Genomic DNA, 18387 nt, shown 5'->3' on the forward strand with positions numbered 1-18387 from the left:
GGTGACTACCTCTTGAAGCTCATCAAGAGAATGCCAAGAGTGTGCAAAGCAGTCATCAACGCAAAAGGTGGCTACTTTGAAGAACCTACAATATAAGACATATTTTCTGTTGTTTCACACTGTTTTGTTAAGTATATAATTCCACATGTGTTAATTCATAGTTTTGATGCCTTCAGTGTGAATCTACATTTTTCATAGTCATGAAAATACAAAATCTTTAGATGAGAAGGTGTGTCCAAACTTTTGGTCTGTACTGTATATGCAGCGCAAGTAGTGAAGGGGTTAAATAATGCTGTCTACAAATTAACAATGAGCCCTTTCAAATACCTGTCTCTTCCCACATGGACAATAGGAGATATTCTTTCTAGTACAGACCATTTGCTATCTCCCCTCTAAGCTGAGAATCCAGGAGCTAAGGTTCCAGGATTGACACCTACCTCCAGCAAAAGCCCCTTTGTGCTTACAATACTGGTAATATCCTGTTTCACCCATTTGTCAACTAAATATAACTCTACTGTTTGATTCCCTTATTGATTATTTCCTTCAGTCTACATGAGTTTTTAGATGATGAAGATGATATGATTCCCAGGAATAACATTTCCTACAATCTTAACATAAAGAATGGTTTCTAGCCTGTGTGAGTTCTCTGATGTGCAACAAGTTTTGAACTTGTACTATAACATTTCTCACATTCCGGTCATGAATATGGCTTCTCTCCTGTGTGAATTCTCTGATGTTTAAGAAGATCTGATCTCTGGATAAAACATTTCCCACATTCTGTACATGAATATGGCTTCTCTCCTGTGTGAATTCTCTGATGTTTAAGAAGATCTGATCTCTGGATAAAACTTTTCCCACATTCTGAACATGAAAATAGCTTCTCCCCTGTGTGAGTTCGCTGATGCATAAGGAAATATGCTTTCTGGTTGAAACAATTCCCACATTCTGGACATGAATATGGCTTCTCACCTGCATGACTTCTGTAATGTGTAAGCAAATTTGACTTACGGTTAAAACATTTCCCACATTCTGAACATGAAAATGGCTTCTCCCCTGTATGACTTCTGTAATGTGTAAGCAAATTTGACTTACGGTTAAAACATTGCCCACATTCTGAACATGAAAATGGCTTTTCTCCTGTGTGAATTCTGTCATGTGTAAGCAATTTAGATTTATGTTTAAAATATTTCCCACATTCTGAACAGGAAAATGGTTTCGTGGCTGTGGGAATTATTTGATGTTCAACATCACTTTTGTGGCTTTCATTCTGCTTAACAGTCTGTGATGAATCCAAATAGGTGACTGATTGAAAAATCTCCGATGATTTATTTTTGCTCTTAAGGGCTGGAGGTATAGCTGGAATAATGGCATGCTTTTCATAGGTATCCGGTTTGACACCACAGTCATCTGCCAAGAATAAAATAGATTTTTATTTTTTCAATATCAGTGCCTTATATTTTACATTATTTCTATATTCATAATTCTATACAACTCAAAGTATAATGATACTATAACCTAAGACAGTGGTGAGCCACCTGTTCACAAATCCCATGGTACTGAAACTTTCAAGCACAATTGACAAATGTAATACACAAACGTAGAAAAGTTTGAAGTAATAAAGGGAGGAATAAAAGTAAGCTTTATTCCATTACAATCTATAGCAACAGATAAAAATATACACCATAAAAACATGTAAGAATCTTAAAGGGGTATTCCCATCTCTGATCAACTATCCCAATATGTAGTAGGTGTAATAATAATATTAGGAAATATATAGTATAGTTACTGCAATGCACTGGACATGGGGTAAGCGACAGAGAATAAGGAAAATTATACCACATTTCTAATTGAAGGTATTTGCTATTATTACACTTACTATATTTTGGGATAGGATCTTGAAAATGGGAGTACCCGCTTAAGGCCGTCTTCACACATCAATGTCTCCGGTATGTGGTGACAGTTTTCATACGTACTGCAACCTGATGACCCACAGATGACATCAGGGGGTCATCGGTGTGACAATTACCGTCACCTGGGAATCAGAGGTACTGTTGGCGCTGATCCCTGGCTCCGGGTGTTGAAGACAGCTCACATCGTTGTACCCTGCTCTGCTTGTGATCAGCGTGTCTACATAGAGTAAATTTAAGCATAAGATTAAAAAAAAAAAAAAAAAAATCACATTATACTCACCTTAACACCTAATTCCCTGAAACAAAAATGAAAAAACAACAATATCCCCCACCTGTCCAAAGTTGAAAGAATTTAAAGTGTCCCACGACGTAATTCATCTGTGCGACATTTGCTCATCAGCATAAGAGGTGGCCTGAGGCCACCGATCTCGTTGAAAAGCTGGGGAGTATGACTCGTTGCACCCTGATTTCTCACGGTGAACTGCAATGATCTCACTGAAGTCAGCACAGTTCATAGGCCCACTCTCGCTGCAGGGAGTCATTGTCCCCAGCTCTTCAGCAGGAGCAGTTGCCTCATAACCCTCTTTCAAACTCCATCGCACCCAAAAGCACTACAAATATTGGCTGGTGACTAGCTCATCCAACTTTTATCTATTCCAATTCCTCAAGATGGCTGGACCATCATTGCAAATAAGCCCCTATCTCACTACATTGTAGATTGTAAGCTCTTATGGGCAGGGTCGTCAATATCTTTTCATTAATTATTGTATTATCATTAACTTTGTTATGATTGCTGTATATGAACTGTTGAAGTGTAAAGCGCTGTGGAACATGTTGGCGCTATATAAAGATTATTATATTATTATTATGAGCAAATGTCACACAGATGGATTACAGTCTTGGTAACTCGATTCTTTCAACGTTGGACAAGTGAGAGATATTGCGGTCTTTTATTTTTGTTTGTTTACAGGGGACAGTGGCTTCAGGGGATTAGGTGTTAAGGACTTGTACTCATTACCATGAAAAAAGTTCTGATTTCAGTCCAGGATCCAAGAAGTATCGTTTCTCCTTGCAGAGAGTGACATGTTAAGCATGTCGAGGTGAGGAGACTTAAAACCGCAAAGCTCCTCTGGGAAATCTGCAAATTGTCTCTTCAGAGAGGAAGAGGACTAGAACTCCAGTGCCACCTATTGGAAGTAGCAATCCTAAAAGTCAATGTCGACCCTTTAACGAGCGTTGTCACATGACTTAGGATAAAAGACAAACCAGAATCTCAATTTGCAGACACTGTGTTTCAAGGTACTGCCCCTCGTCAGTCTAAAGTGGAGATTTCAGTCCAGAAAAGTAGGACTAGTGTCATGCAAGTGCCATGTGATTTTCATGCGAGTACAATCCGATTTTTCACACCTAGCATCCAACTGACATCCAAATGCCATGTAATTGCTATTTGATTGCAATACGATTTTAATACGAACTTTGACACAGAGAATTGCTCTGTCATTTACACATATTCTTCCATGGAAATATTCTTGAATACACATATTATACAGTACAGACCAAAAGTTTGGACACACCTTCTCATTTAAAGATTTTTCTGTATTTTCATGACTATGAAAATTGTAAATTCACACTGAAGGCATCAAAACTATGAATTAACACATGTGGAATTATATACTTAACCCCTTCCCGACATTTGACGTACTATCCCGTCGAGGTGGGGTGGGCCCGTATGACCGCCGACGGGATAGTACGTCATAGCCGATCGGCCGCGCTCACGGGGGGAGCGCGGCCGATCGCGGCCGGGTGTCGGCTGCATATCGCAGCTGACATCCGGCACTATGTGCCAGGAGCGGTCACGGACCGCCCCCGGCACATTAACCCCCGGCACACCGCGATCAAACATGATCGCGATGTGCCGGCGATGCAGGGAAGCATCGCGCAGGGAGAGGGCTCCCTGCAGGCTTCCCTGAGCCCCCCGCAGCAACGCGATGTGATCGCGTTGCTGCGAGGGTCTTACCTCCCTCCCTGCCTGCTCCAGACCCGGATCCAAGATGGCCGCGGATCCGGGTCCTGCAGGGAGGGAGGTGGCTTCACAGACGCCTGCTCAGAGCAGGCACTGTGAAGCAGCCTGTACTTCTCGCAGATCGGTGATCTGTCAGAGTGCTATGCAAACTGGCAGATCACCGATCTGTATTGTCCCCCCCGGGGCAAAGTAAAAAAGTAAAAAAAAAAATTTCCAAATGTGTAAAAAAAAATAAAAAAAAATATTCCAAAATAATGAAAAAAAAAAAAAATATATTATTCCCATAAATACATTTCTTTATCTAAATTAAAAAAAAAAAACAATAAAAGTACACATATTTAGTATCGCCACGTCCGTAACGACCCAACCTATAAAACTGCCACACTAGTTAACCCCTTCAGTAAACACCGTAAGAAAAAAAAAAAAACGAGGCAAAAAACAACGCTTTATTACCATACCGCCGAACAAAAAGTGGAATAACACGCGATCAAAAAGACTGATATAAATATCCATGGTACCGCTGAAAACGTCATCTTGTCCCGCAAAAAACAAGCCGCCATACAGCATCATCAGCAAAAAAATAAAAAAGTTATAGTCCTGAGAATAAAGCGATACCAAAATAATTATTTTTTCTATAAAATAGTTTTTATCGTATAAAAGCACCAAAACATAAAAAAATGATATAAATGAGATATCGCTGTAATCGTACTGACCCGAAGAATAAAACTGCTTTATCAATTTTACCAAACCCGGAACGGTATAAACGCCTCTCCCAAAAGAAATTCATGAATAGCAGGTTTTTGGTCATTCTGCCTCACAAAAATCGGAATAAAAAGCGATCAAAAACGGTCACGTGTCCGAAAATGTTACCAATAAAAACGTCAACTCGTCCCGCAAAAAACAAGACCTCACATGACTCTGTGGAGCAAATGTGGAAAAATTATAGGTCTCAAAATGTGGAGACGCAAAAACTTTTTTGCTATAAAAAGCGTCGCTGGTTTCACACTTCCGTTTTTGTCTGCAGCGTTTTTTGCACAAAAAAACGCATGCATTTTTTCCCTATATTTAACATTGAAAACGCATGCGGCTTTTTTGTACGCGTTTGGTCGCGTTTTCAAACGCATGCGTTTTTTTTCTGCATGCGTTCATTTTCAGAAATACAACCTGCAGTATTTTCTTGCGTTTTTAAGCACATGCGTTTGTTTGCGTTAAAAACGCATGCATTTTTATCGAAAAAAACAGAAAACACACTGAAAAGCCACCCACCACCATCAAGGTGATAAAGGGATCCAAACCCTAACCCTAACTCTACCCCTAACCTCACCCCTAACCGTTTAATGAACATTTTCTGACAGTCATAGTGCCACGTATTTCAGTGCCACGTATTTCAGTGCCACGTATTTCAGTGCCATGTATTTCAGTGCCACGTATCACGTATTTCAGTGCCACGTGTTTCAGTGCCACGTATTTCAGTGCCACGTATCACATATTTCAGTGCCACGTATTTCAGTGCCACGTATTTCAGTGCCATGTATTTCAGTGCCACGTATCACGTATTTCAGTGCCACGTGTTTCAGTGCCACGTATTTAAGTGCCACGTATCACATATTTCAGTGCCACGTATTTCAGTGCCACGTATTTCAGTGCCACGTATTTAAGTGCCACATATCACATATTTCAGTGCCACTTATTTAAGTGCCACGTATTTCAGTGCCACGTATTTCAGTGCCACGTATTTCAGTGCCATGTATTTCAGTGCCACGTATTTCAGTGCCACGTATTTCAGTCACGTTTAGGGTTAGGGTTAGGGGTAGGGTTAGGGTTAGGGCTAGGGTTGGAGGTAAAGTTAGGGTTGGGGCTAAAGTTAGGGTTGGGGCTAAAGTTAGGGTTAGGGTTTGGATTACATTTACGTTTGGATTAGGGTTGGGATTAGAATTATGGGTGTGTCAGGGCTAGGGGTGTGGTTAGGGTTACCGTTGGGATTAGGGTTAGGGGTGTGTTTGGGTTAGGGTTTCAGGTAGAATTGGGGGGTTTCCACTGTCCAGGCACATCAGGGGCTCTCCAAGCGCGACATGGCGTCCAATCTCAATTCCAGCCAATTCTGCGTTGAAAAAGTAAAACAGTGCTCCTTCCCTTCCGAGCTCTCCCGTGCGCCCAAAAAGGGGTTTACCCCAACATATGTGTTATCAGCGTACTCGGGACAAATTGAACAACAACTTCTGGGGTCCAAGTTCTCTTGTTATGCTTAGGAAAATAAAAATTTGGGGGGCTAAAAATCATTTTTGTGGGAAAAAAAAGATGTTTTATTTTCACGGCTCTGCATTATAAACTGTAGTGAAACACTTGGGGGTTCAAAGTTCTCACAACACATCTAGATAAGTTCCTTGGGAGGTCTAGTTTCCAATATGGGGTCACTTGTGGGGGGTTTGTACTGTTTGGGTACATCAGGGGCTCTGCAAATGCAACGTGACGCCTGCAGACCAATCCATTTAAGGCTGCATTCCAAATGGCGCTCCTTCCCTTCCGAGCTCTGTCATGCGCCCAAACAGTGGTTCCCCCCGACATATGGGGTATCAGCGTACTCAGGACAAATTGGACAACAACTTTTGGGGTCTAATTTATCCTGTTACCCTTGTGAAAATACAAAGCTGGGGGCTAAAAAATCATTTTTGAGAAAAAAAAAAAATTATTTTCACGGCTCTGCGTTATAATCTGTAGTGAAACACTTGGGGGTTCAAAGCTCTCAAAACACATCTAGATAAGTTCCTTAGGGGGTCTACTTTCCAAAATGGTGTCACTTGTAGGGAGTTTCAATGTTTAGGCACATCAGGGGCTCTCCAAACGCAACATGGCGTCCCATCTCAATTCCAGTCAATTTTGCATTGAAAAGTCAAATGGCGCTCCTTCCCTTCCAAGCTCTGCCATGCGCCCAAACAATGGTTTACACCCACATATGGGGTATCAGCGTACTCAGGACAAATTGCACAACATTTTTTGGGGTCCAATTTCTTCTCTTACCCTTGGGAAAATAAAAAATTGGGGGCAAAAAGATCATTTTTGTGAAAAAATATGATTTTTTATTTTTACGGCTCTGCATTATAAACTTCTGTGAAGCACTTGGTGGGTCAAAGTGCTCACCACACATCTAGATAAGTTCCTTAGGGGGTCTACTTTCCAAAATGGTCACTTGTAGGGAGTTTCAATGTTTAGGCACATCAGGGGCTCTCCAAACGCAACATGGCGTCCCATCTCAATTCCAGTCAATTTTGCATTGAAAAGTCAAATGGCGCTCCTTCCCTTCCAAGCTCTGCCATGCGCCTAAACAATGGTTTACACCCACATATGGGGTATCATCGTACTCAGGACAAATTGTACAACAACTTTGGGGGTCCATTTTCTCCTGTTACCCTTGGTAAAATAAAACAAATTGGAGCTGAAATAAATTTTGTGTGAAAAAAAGTTAAATGTTCATTTTTATTTAAACATTCCAAAAATTCCTGTGAAACACCTGAAGGGTTAATAAACTTCTTGAATGTGGTTTTGAGCACCTTGAGGGGTGCAGTTTTTAGAATGGTGTCACACTTGAGTATTTTCTATCATATAGACCCCTCAAAATGACTTCAAATGAGATGTGGTCCCTAAAAAAAAATGGTGTTGTAAAAATGAGAAATTGCTGGTCAACTTTTAACCCTTATAACTCCGTCACAAAAAAAATTTTTGGTTCCAAAATTGTACTGATGTAAAGTAGACATGTGGGAAATGTTACTTATTAAGTATTTTGCGTGACATATGTCTGTGATTTAAGGGCACAAAAATTCAAAGTTGGAAAATTGCAAAATTTTCAAAATTTTCGCCAAATTTCCATTTTTTTCACAAATAAACGCAAGTTATATTGAATAAATTTTACCTTTAACATGAAGTACAATATGTCACGAGAAAACAATGTCAGAATCGCCAAGATCCGTCAAAGCGTTCCAGAGTTATAGCCTCATAAAGGGACAGTGGTCAGAATTGTAAAAATTGGCCCGGTCATTAACGTGCAAACCACCCTTGGGGGTGAAGGGGTTAAAGAAGTTGTCCACTACTATAACCTTTTTTTATTTTTTCATAAATCTTGCTATTATGTGCCACTGAAAACATCTACTGTGTTTATTTTAGCAATATTACCTTTTATCATGCTGTAGCAGCACATCTTTAGTGCTGGATTCAGCTCTCATGGGGTTAATCGACAACTTCCTTTCTCCTGACTTACTGTGCTCTAATACTACAAGTTCCATGATGCATTGCACTCGCCTGTAACTCTGCACCTGGCACACCCACTCCAAAACACACCCCAACCCCTCCCTCCTCTATCTTCAAAAAGATTTGTGATGTCATTTCTGTCCAACCTCCTCTTTACATTTGTCCAACCCACACTCCATTACACACAGATAGATGGATGGATAGATAGATGGATAGATAGATACGGGATAGATAGATACATACAGATATATCTATATATCTATGTCTATTTCCATAGATATGTCCATATCCATGTTTCTAAACCCCTTCACCCCTGGAGCTGTTTTGTTTTCATTTATCGCTCCCCTTCTTTCCAGAGCCATAATGTTTCCGTCAATATGGCCATGTGGGGGCTTATCTTTTGCGGGACAAGTTCTGCTTTTGAACGACATCATTGGTTTTACCATGTCGTGTAACAGAAAATGTGAAAAAAATTCAAAGTGCAATGAAATGGCAAAAAAAGTGCAATCCCACACTTGTTTTTTTGCTTGGCTTTTTTGCTAGGTTCCCTAAATGCTAAGGCTGTGAGCACACGTTGCGGATTTGATTGCAGATCTGCAGGGTTTTTTGCCGCACTGAATTGCATCAAATCCGCAGTGTAGTGCACAACCAATGTAAGTCTATGGGAGCCGCAGACTTGTTGTGCACATGCTGCGGAAAAAGCCGCCACCGAAACGCAGCTTTTTTTTCTCGCAGCATGTCACTTCTTTTGTGCGGAACTGCAGCGTTTCTGCACCTTTAGACTTTCATTGAGATGGGCACATCCGCAGCAAAACCGCAGATGTAAAAAAGATCTGCAGTTTTTCTGCGTATGTGGGTCCAAGAAACGCTGCAGCTCGGGAGGAGGGAAGTGTGTGGGCAGTGACGGTGTGCGTGTATGTGTGTGCGGGCGGGGTCTGCGGGCTGTTCGGATGTGTGCGGCGCTGTGCGGGACTGTTCAGGTGTGTGCGGGGTCTGCGGGCTGTTCGGATGTGTTTGGGACTGTTCAGATGTGTACAGCCCTGTGCGGGACTGTTCGTGTGTGTGCGGGGCTGTGCAGGGGGTCTTTTGGGGTGTGTGTGCAGGCATCATCCGATGGGACTACAAGTACGCAGCATCCAATCTGCAGCTCATTCGGATGTAATCCGGACAGTGGACACACACCCTACGCTATCCATACATCTATCAATAGATATATCTATCCAGACACATCTACAGATAGATATATGAATAGATAGATGTATGCATCTATAGATCTATCTATATGTAGATCTGTCTATCCATTTCATCTATCATCTATCTGTCTATCTGTGTGTTTAATGGAGTGTGGGTTGGACAAATGTAAAAGAGGAGGTTGGACAATAATGACATCACAAATCTTTTTTTTTGTTCAATAATACATCTTTATTTAGCTTTCAAAAACGCACCAAAACGCCTATAAACCGCGCAAAAACAGCAACAAAAGCGATTTAAAAAATGCATCAAAACCGTGCAAAAAACTGCATAAAAAACGCATCAAAACCACACCATAACTGCATCAACAATGCACTAAAACCGCACCAAAAAATGCATCAAAACTGCGCAAAAAACGCACCAAAACCGCACCAGAAACTCCATCAAAACCGCACCAAAACCACATCAAGAACTGCATCAAAACCGCAGCCACACCAAGAACTGCATCAATACTGCACCAAAAACTGCATCAAAACCGCACCAAAAACTGCAAACTGCACCAAAACTGCAAAACTGCACCAGGTTTTGATGCAGTTTTTGGTGCAGTTTTGATACTTTTTTTGGTGCGGTTAATGCGTGGTTTTAATGCCGAAACATACATTAAAAAACGGATTCCAAGGCCGGATTCATCATTTCACAGCTCAGTTTCATACGTTTTTTGCCTGATCCGTCGCTGTGCGTTTTTTCGCCGGACAGAAAAAACTTTCCTCTGTATGCGTTTTCCATCCGGCGGAAACAGCTTTTTTGACGGATCCGGCAAAAATCAGATGAAACGTGTGGCCATCAGGCGCAATCCGGCGCTAACACAACTCTATGAGAAAAAAACGGTTCCGGCGGAAAAAAATGTATCCGTTTTTTTCAAAACTCGCCGGATTGTGCCTCACGGCAAAAACCTGATGTGTGAAAGCAGCCAAATATATGGATAGATACATCTATGTATCTATAGATATATCTATAGATAAATATATCTATAGATAGATATATCCATAGATATATAATAGAAAGGCCGATGTTTCTAAGGCCTCTTTCACACTAGCGTCGTGCACTGCACGTCGCAATGCGTCGTTGTGGAGAAAAAACGCATCCTGCAAAGTTGTCTGCAGGATGCGTTTTTTCTCCATAGACTTTTATTAGCGACGCAGCGCGACGGACCTTTACCGATGGTAGTGTGAAAGCAGCCTAAGGCTACTTTCACACTTGCGTTTTTAGCAATCCGTCATTTTGGGAAAAAACGGATCCTGCAAATGTGCTCGCAGGATGCGTTTTTTACCCATAGACTTGTATTAGGGACGGATCGCGACGGATGGCCACACGTCGCGTCCGTCGTGCAACGGATGCGTCGTGTTTTGGCAGACCGTTGGCACGCCCGTCGCGTCTGCCATTTTCTACCGCGCATGCGCGGCCAAAACTCCGCCCCCTCCTCTCCGGACTTCAGAATGGGCAGCGAATGCGTTGAAAAACTGCATCCGCTGCCCACGACGTGCACAAATTTCACAACGTGCTTCAGTACGTAGGCCCGACGCATAGTGATGGACCCGTACCGACGCAAGTGTGAAACTGGCCTTAATGAGCGTTTAATTTAATTAAAAAAACGAAAAAAACGGCGTGGGCTCCCACGCAATTTTCTGCGCCAGAGGGGGAAAGCCGACGGCCGGGGGCCAATATTTGTAGCCTGCTATGAATATCAACCCGCAGCTGTCTGCGTAGCCTTTACTGGCTATTAAAATAGGGGGACCCCCCCCAAAAAATGACGTGGGGTCCCCCTATATTTTATAGCCAGAAAGGCTACGCAGACAGCTGCGGGCTGATATTCATAGCTTAGAGAGGGGCCATGGATATTGGTCCCCCCGGCTACAAATACCAGTCCGCTGCCGCCCCAGAAATGGCGCATCTGTGTTATGATCCCAATGGCAAGGATCTCAGAGATTACAGCAAAGTCTGCAAACATAAATACCAGCTCATAGGGACGTGGTAACTAGGCTGACCATATACCTGATCCTAGCACAAACACTAACAGTAGCCGGGGAACGTGCCTACGTTGATCCTAGACGTCTCGCGCCAGCCGGAGAACTAACTAACCCTATCAGGGAAAATAAGACCTCTCTTGCCTCCAGAGAAAAGACCCCAAAGTAATACAAGCCCCCAACAAATAATAACGGTGAGGTAAGAAGAAAAGACAAACGTAAGAATGAACTAGATTTTAGCAAAGAGAGGCCCACTGACTAATAGCAGAAAATAGTAAGATGACTTATATGGTCAGCAAAAAACCCTGCAAAATATCCACGCTGAATATCCAAGAACCCCCAAACCGACTAACGGTGAGGGGGGAGAATATCAGCCCCCTAGAGCTTCCAGCAATATCAGGAATCACATTTTGTACAAGCTGGACAAAAATATGAACAAGCAAAATAACAAAAAAATAAGAAAGCAGGACTTAGCTTATCTTGCAAAGAACCAGGACCTGAAGACAGGAGCAAACAGAAATGAACTGATTACAACGATGCCAGGCACTGGACTGAGAATCCAGGAAGTTTAAATAGCAACACCCCAGGCCTAACGAAGCAGGTGAGTACCAACCTGGTAAAAGACAATCCAAGTGCCAAATCACTAGTGACCACAAGAGGGAGCCAAGAAGTATAGTTCACAACACATCTGTAAGATGCGCCAATTCCGGCACTTAGCCCCTCTCTTCCCACTCCCGTGTAGCGGTGGGATATGGGGTAATAAGGGGTTAATGTCACCTTGCTATTGTAAGGTGACATTAAGCCGGGTTAATAATGGAGAGGCGTCAATAAGACGCCTATCCGTTATTAATCCAATACTAAAAAAGGGTTAATAAAACACACACACATTAGGAAAAAGTATTTTAATATTCTTCATTTCACCATACTTACCATACTTCAGCGCCTGCAAAAAACGTAAAATAATAAACCGTATACTACCTGTCCGCCGTAGTCCAATTAATAACGAGTGTCCAACGACGATCTCCCCTATAGAACAGTGACATCGGGTGATGTCACTGCTCTATAGGACCCTCAGTGACACACTGACAGGAGACAATGGCTGCTGCAGTGCATCACTGAGGTTACTAAAGTTCACTGGTCTCACTTTATGGCAAAAAGCTGCGTGGGAACTTTCTCATACAGCAATGCCATAAAGTGAGACTAGGGACTATTTTCTCACAGGGGCGTAGGAATACATTGTGGAGAATACATTGTGGAAGGATACCTTCCTCCCCTCATTGTGTTCCTGGAGCCCCTGGAGAGTGGTTGCATCAGCTGATGCTCCTGCTCTCCACGGGAGATCGTCGAGGGACACGTTTTAATTGGATTTCTGCGGATCAGGGAGTATAGTGCTTGTTTATTATTTTAATATTTTTTACAGATGACACTGGCTTCGGGGATCAAGGTGACAAGTGATGGTGAGTATGTACTCTATGTTACATGTACTGTATGTCTGTATGTATGTACTGTATGTATGTACTGTATGCGTCATGTCGCATGATGTCACATGTTGCATGTCGTCGCATGGCGCATGTCGTCGCATGGCGCATGTCGTCGCATGGCGCATGTCGTCGCATGGCGTCGCATGGCGCATGTCGTCGCATGGCGCATGTCGTCGCATGTTCTCTATGTGTTCTAGGTATGTATGTACTGTATATGTGTTTTTTTTTTTACATTCAACACATTAGCCAGATGATGGGACTACTACTGTCCCATCATTGGCTAATGTGTCACTCACTGTCACTGTAGCAGGCAGAGCCTGATGGGACTTGTAGTCCCATCGGACATGCCTGCACACAGAGACAACGCCGCCGCCACCACCACCGCACAGCCACACTCCAGCACCTTCGGCGCCACCTTCAGCACCACGCAGACCCCCGCCGTCGCACCGGCCATCGCTGCCGCGGCACCAGCTGTCGCCGTGGGACTGGCCGCCGACGCCACAGCACCGGCTGCCGCCGCGGGGCCGGCTGCCGCCGCACCGGCCGCCGCCGCCACGGCACCGGCCGCCGCCACAGGACCGGCCGCCGCCGAACATCTTGGCCAGCAGATCCCAGCACTACAGACACCAGCACGGCCCCGCCCGCCCCCAGCAAAGCCCCGCCCGCCCCCAGCACAGCCCCGCAGGCAGCCCCCAGCCCCGTCACTCTTGATGAGTGACTGCTGACTGTGAGGCTGGCTCACGCCAGTTACTGACGTCATGTCAATTTCCAGAGTCTGGAAATTGATATGACGTTGGCGGAAATCAGCGGTGGCTGCAGCCTGGGGGTCTGTATGTGTTCTAGGTATGTATGTACTGTATATGTGTTGTTTTTTTTTACATTCAACACATTAGCCGGATGATGGGACTACTACTGTCCCATCATTGGCTAATGTGTCACTCACTGTCACTGTAGCAGGCAGAGCCCGATAGGACTTGTAGTCCCATCGGACATGCCTGCACACAGAGACAACGCCGCCGCCGCCACCACCACCTTTGGCGGCACCTTCAGCACCACGCAGACCCCCGCCGTCGCACCGGCCACTGCCGCCACTGCCACCACGGCAGAGTCTGGAAATTGACGTGACGTCGACGGAAATTAGCGGTGGCTGCAGCCTGGGGGTCACGTGACCCGGACTCAGCCACCAGCATAGCGCCGCTCACAGGCGAAAAAGGCAACGTAAGGTATTTACACAATTCATCAGGGGTCCTGGGGGGATACGTTGGGGGGATAATTGAAAGTAGTGGACAACCCCTTTAACAAAAAAGTGTGAAACAACTTAAAATATGTTTTATATTCTTGGTTCTTCAAAGTAGCCACCTTTTGCTTTGATGTCACCAGAAATGGTTTTCACTTCACAGGTGTGCCCTGTCAGGTTTAATAAGTGGGATTTCTTGCCTTATACACTGTGTTCCAAATTATTATGCAAATAATATTTCCTCATATTTTCTCTAAATTACCTATCTGAATTGCAGTCATTGTTATTTTCCAGTCATCTACTATTCTAGTATAATTGCAATGTTTTGGAACAAACTGCCTATGAAGACAGTATCTTTAAAAAAAAAAAAATAAAAACACTCAAAATGCATGTTCCAAATTATTATGCACAGCAGAGTTTTCAACCTTTTTTTTTTTATTTTGAACAAAAAAAAATGGTCAATTGTGAAGTTATAAGCATTATCAGCTTATTACAAAATGAAATCAAACAGTTTTCAAGTGAAAACGTTATTCTAGGTGATGTTACATTTGCTCATAGGACCCCTTGTTCGAAAGAAGCTTCTGAACTCTCTCGTCCATTGAATTTGTCAGTTTTTGGATGGTTTCTGTTTCAATTGTTTTGCATGTGGACAGAATACCCTCCCAGAGCTGTTGCTTAGATGTGAACTGCCTCCCGCCATCATAAACACTCCTTTTGATGATGTTCCAGAGGTTCACAATGGGGTTGAGGTCAGGGGAAGATGGTGGCCACACCATAAGTTTGTCCTCTTTTATGCCCATAGCAGCCAGAGATGCAGATGTGTTTTTTTGCAGCATGAGACGGTGCATTATCATGCATGAAAATGATCTTACTGCGGAAAGCACAGTTCTTCCTCTTGAACCAAGGCAGGAAGTGTTGTTTTAGAAACTCCACATGGATTATGGAGTTCATCTTTACCCCTTCAGGGATCATAAAGGGGCCGACAATCTCTCTCCCCATGATTCCAGCCCAAAACATTACTCCACCTCCTCCTTGTTGGCGCCTTAGCCGTGTTTTCATGGGGTGTCCATCAACCGGCCATCCTCCACTCCATCCATCTGGACCATCGAGCTGTGCACGGCACTCATCGGTGAACAAAACAGTTTGGAAGTCAGTCTTCATGTATCGTTTGGCCCACTGGAGCCGTTTCTGCTTGTGTGCAGTGGATAGAGGTGGTCGACAAGATGGCTTACGCACAGCTGCAAACCTCTGAAGGACCCTGCATATTGTGGTTCTGGGGACGTTGGAGGCACCAGCAGCTTCAAAAACTTGTCTGCTGCTATGACAAGGCATTTTTGCAGCTGCTCTTTTAACCTTACGCAATTGCCTGTTGGAAAGAGTCCTCAATTTTTCCTTATCAGCACGCACACGTGTGTGCTGGGAATCAGCTACATACTTCTTGATTGTGCGATGATCACGATGAAGTGTCTTGGCAATGTTGATTGTAGTCATGCCTTGACCTAAATATCCACAATTTGTTGCTTCTCAGCAGCCGACACATCCTTTTTCTTTCCCATTTTGGCCAAATATGTAGGCTGCTTAATAATGTGGAACAGACTTCTTAAGTAGTCTTGCCTTTATTTGGACACACCTGCCAAACTAATTTGCACAGGTATCTGCAATTGCTTTCAGTGATATAATGAGCCCTGACACACATCACCATCAATGAGTTTAAATGACAAACAAAAAAATTCTAACCTTATCACTCCGAAACTCTATGTGCATAATAATTTGGAACACAGTGTAAATGGGGTTGGGACCATCAGTTGTGTTGAGCAGATGTCTGGTGGATACACAGCTGATAATCCTACTGGATAGACTGTTAGAATTTGTATTGTGGCAAGAAAAAAGCAGCTAAGAAAAACGAGTGGTCATCATTACTTTAACCCCTCTACCCCCAAAGGTGGTTTGCACGTTAATGACCAGGCCGATTTTTACAATTCTGACCACTGTCCCTTTATGAGGTTATAACTCTGGAACGCTTCAACGGATCCTGGTGATTCTGACAATGTTTTCTCGTTACATATTGTACTTCATGATAGTGGTAAAATTTATTCGATATAACTTACGTTTATTTGTGAAAAAAAACGGAAATTTGGTGAAAATTTTGATAATTTCGCAATTTTCCAACTTTGAATTTTTATGCCCTTAAATCACAGAGATATGTCACACAAAATACTTAATAAGTAACATTTCCCACATGTCTACTTTACATCAGTACAATTTTGGAACCAAATTTTTTTTTTTTTAGGGAGTTAAGGGTTAAAAGTTGACCAGCAATTTCTCATTTTTACAACACCATTTTTTTTTTAGGGACCACATCTCATTTGAAGTCATTTTCAGGGGTCTATATGATAGAAAATAACCAAGTGTGACACCATTCTAAAAACTGCACCCCACAAGGTGCTCAAAACCACATTCAAGAAGTTTATTAACCCTTCAGGTGTTTCACAGGAATTTTTGGAATGTTTAAATAAAAATGAACATTTAACTTTTTTCACACAAAATTTATTTCAGCTCCAATTTGCTTTATTTTACCAAGGGTAACAGGAGAAAATGGACCCCAAAAGTTGTTGTCCAATTTGTCCTGAGTACGCTGATACCCCAAATGTAGGGGGGAACCACCTTTTGGGCGCATGGCAGAGCTCGGAAGGGAAGGAGCGCCATTTGGAATGCAGACTTAGATGGATTGGTCTGCAGGCGTCACGTTGCATTTGCAGAGCCCCTGATGCACCTAAACAGTAGAAACCCCCCACAAGTGACACCATTTTGGAAACTAGACCCCCCAAGGAACTTATCTAGATCTTTTGTGAGAACTTTGAACCCCCAAGTGTTTCACTACAGTTTACAACGCAGAGCCGTGAAAATAAAAAATCTTTTTTCCCACAAAAATGATTTTTAGCCCCCCAAATTTTTATTTTCCCAAGGGTAACAAGAGAACTTTGACCCCAAAAGTTGTCCAATTTGTCCCAAGTACGCCGATACCCCATATGTTGGGGTAAACCCCTGTTTGGGCGCACGGGAGAGCTCGGAAGGGAAGGAGCACTGTTTTACTTTTTCAACGCAGAATTGGCTGTCGCGTTTGGAGAGCCCTGATGTGCCTAAACAGTGGAAAGTGGAAACTCCCCAATTCTAACTGAAACCCTAATCCAAACACACTCTTAACCCTAATCCCAATGGTAACCCTAACGACACCCCTAACCCTGACACACCCCTAACTCTAATCCCAACCGTAAATGTAATCCAAACCCTAACCCTAACTTTAGCCCCAACCCTAACTTCAGCCCCAACCCTAGCCCTAACCCTAATGGGAAAATGGAAATAAATACATTTTTTTAATTTTATTATTTTTCCCTAACTAAGGGGGTGATGAAGGAGGGTTTGATTTACTTTCATAGCGTTTTTTATAGCGGATTTTTATGATTTGCAGCTGTCACACACTAAAAGACGCTTTTTATAGCAAAAAAGTTTTTGCGTCTCCACATTTTGAGACCTATAATTTTTCCATATTTTGGTCCACAGAGTCATGTGAGGTCTTGATTTTTGCGGGACAAGTTGACGTTTTTATTGGTAACATTTTCGGACACGTGACATTTTTTGATCGCTTTTTATTCCGATTTTTGTGAGTCAGAATGACCAAAAATCAGCTATTTTTATACGTTTATACCGTTCCACGTTTGGTAAAATTGATATAGCAGTTTTATTCTTCGGGTCAGTACGATTACAGCGATACCTCATTTATATCATTTTTTTATGTTTTGGCGCTTTTATACTATAAAAACTATTTTATAGAAAAAAATAATTAATTTTGGCATCACTTTATTCTGAAAACTATAACTTTTTTATTTTTTTGCTGACGATGCTGTATGGCGGCTCGTTTTTTGCGGGACAAGATGGCGTTTTCAGCGGTACCATGGTTATTTATATCTGTCTTTTTGATCGCGTGTTATTCCACTTTTTGTTCGGCGGTATGATAATAAAGCGTTGTTTTCTGCCTCTTTTTTTAATTTTTTTTACGGTGTTCACTGAAGGGGTTAACTAGTGGGACAGTTTTATAGGTTGGGTCGTTACGGACGCGGCGATACTAAATATGTGTACTTTTATTGTTTTTTTTATTTAGATAAAGAAATGTATTTATGGGAATAATATATATATTTTTTCTTTATTTAGGATTTTTTTTTTTTTTTTTACTTTGTCCCAGGAGGGAACATCACAGATCGCTGATCTGACAGTTTGCACA

General features: G+C 42.6%; 2 protein-coding genes across 2 annotated transcripts in view; both read right to left on the minus strand.

Moving 5' to 3' along the window:
- LOC143768029 (uncharacterized) overlaps positions 1–18387 on the minus strand; it is a 788341-nt gene that overhangs the window by 560072 nt on the left and 209882 nt on the right. The window lies entirely within an intron of this gene.
- LOC143768037 (oocyte zinc finger protein XlCOF8.4-like) overlaps positions 179–18387 on the minus strand; it is a 41446-nt gene continuing 23237 nt past the window's right edge. The window contains exon 7 of the mRNA XM_077256694.1: positions 179–1407. Within this exon, the coding sequence (XP_077112809.1) occupies positions 698–1407 (710 nt within the window). The 3' untranslated portion in view covers positions 179–697. The remainder of the gene's footprint in view (positions 1408–18387) is intronic.

Source organism: Ranitomeya variabilis, chromosome 4 (genome assembly GCF_051348905.1).
Source record: "Ranitomeya variabilis isolate aRanVar5 chromosome 4, aRanVar5.hap1, whole genome shotgun sequence".
Taxonomy (NCBI): Eukaryota; Metazoa; Chordata; class Amphibia; order Anura; family Dendrobatidae; genus Ranitomeya; species Ranitomeya variabilis.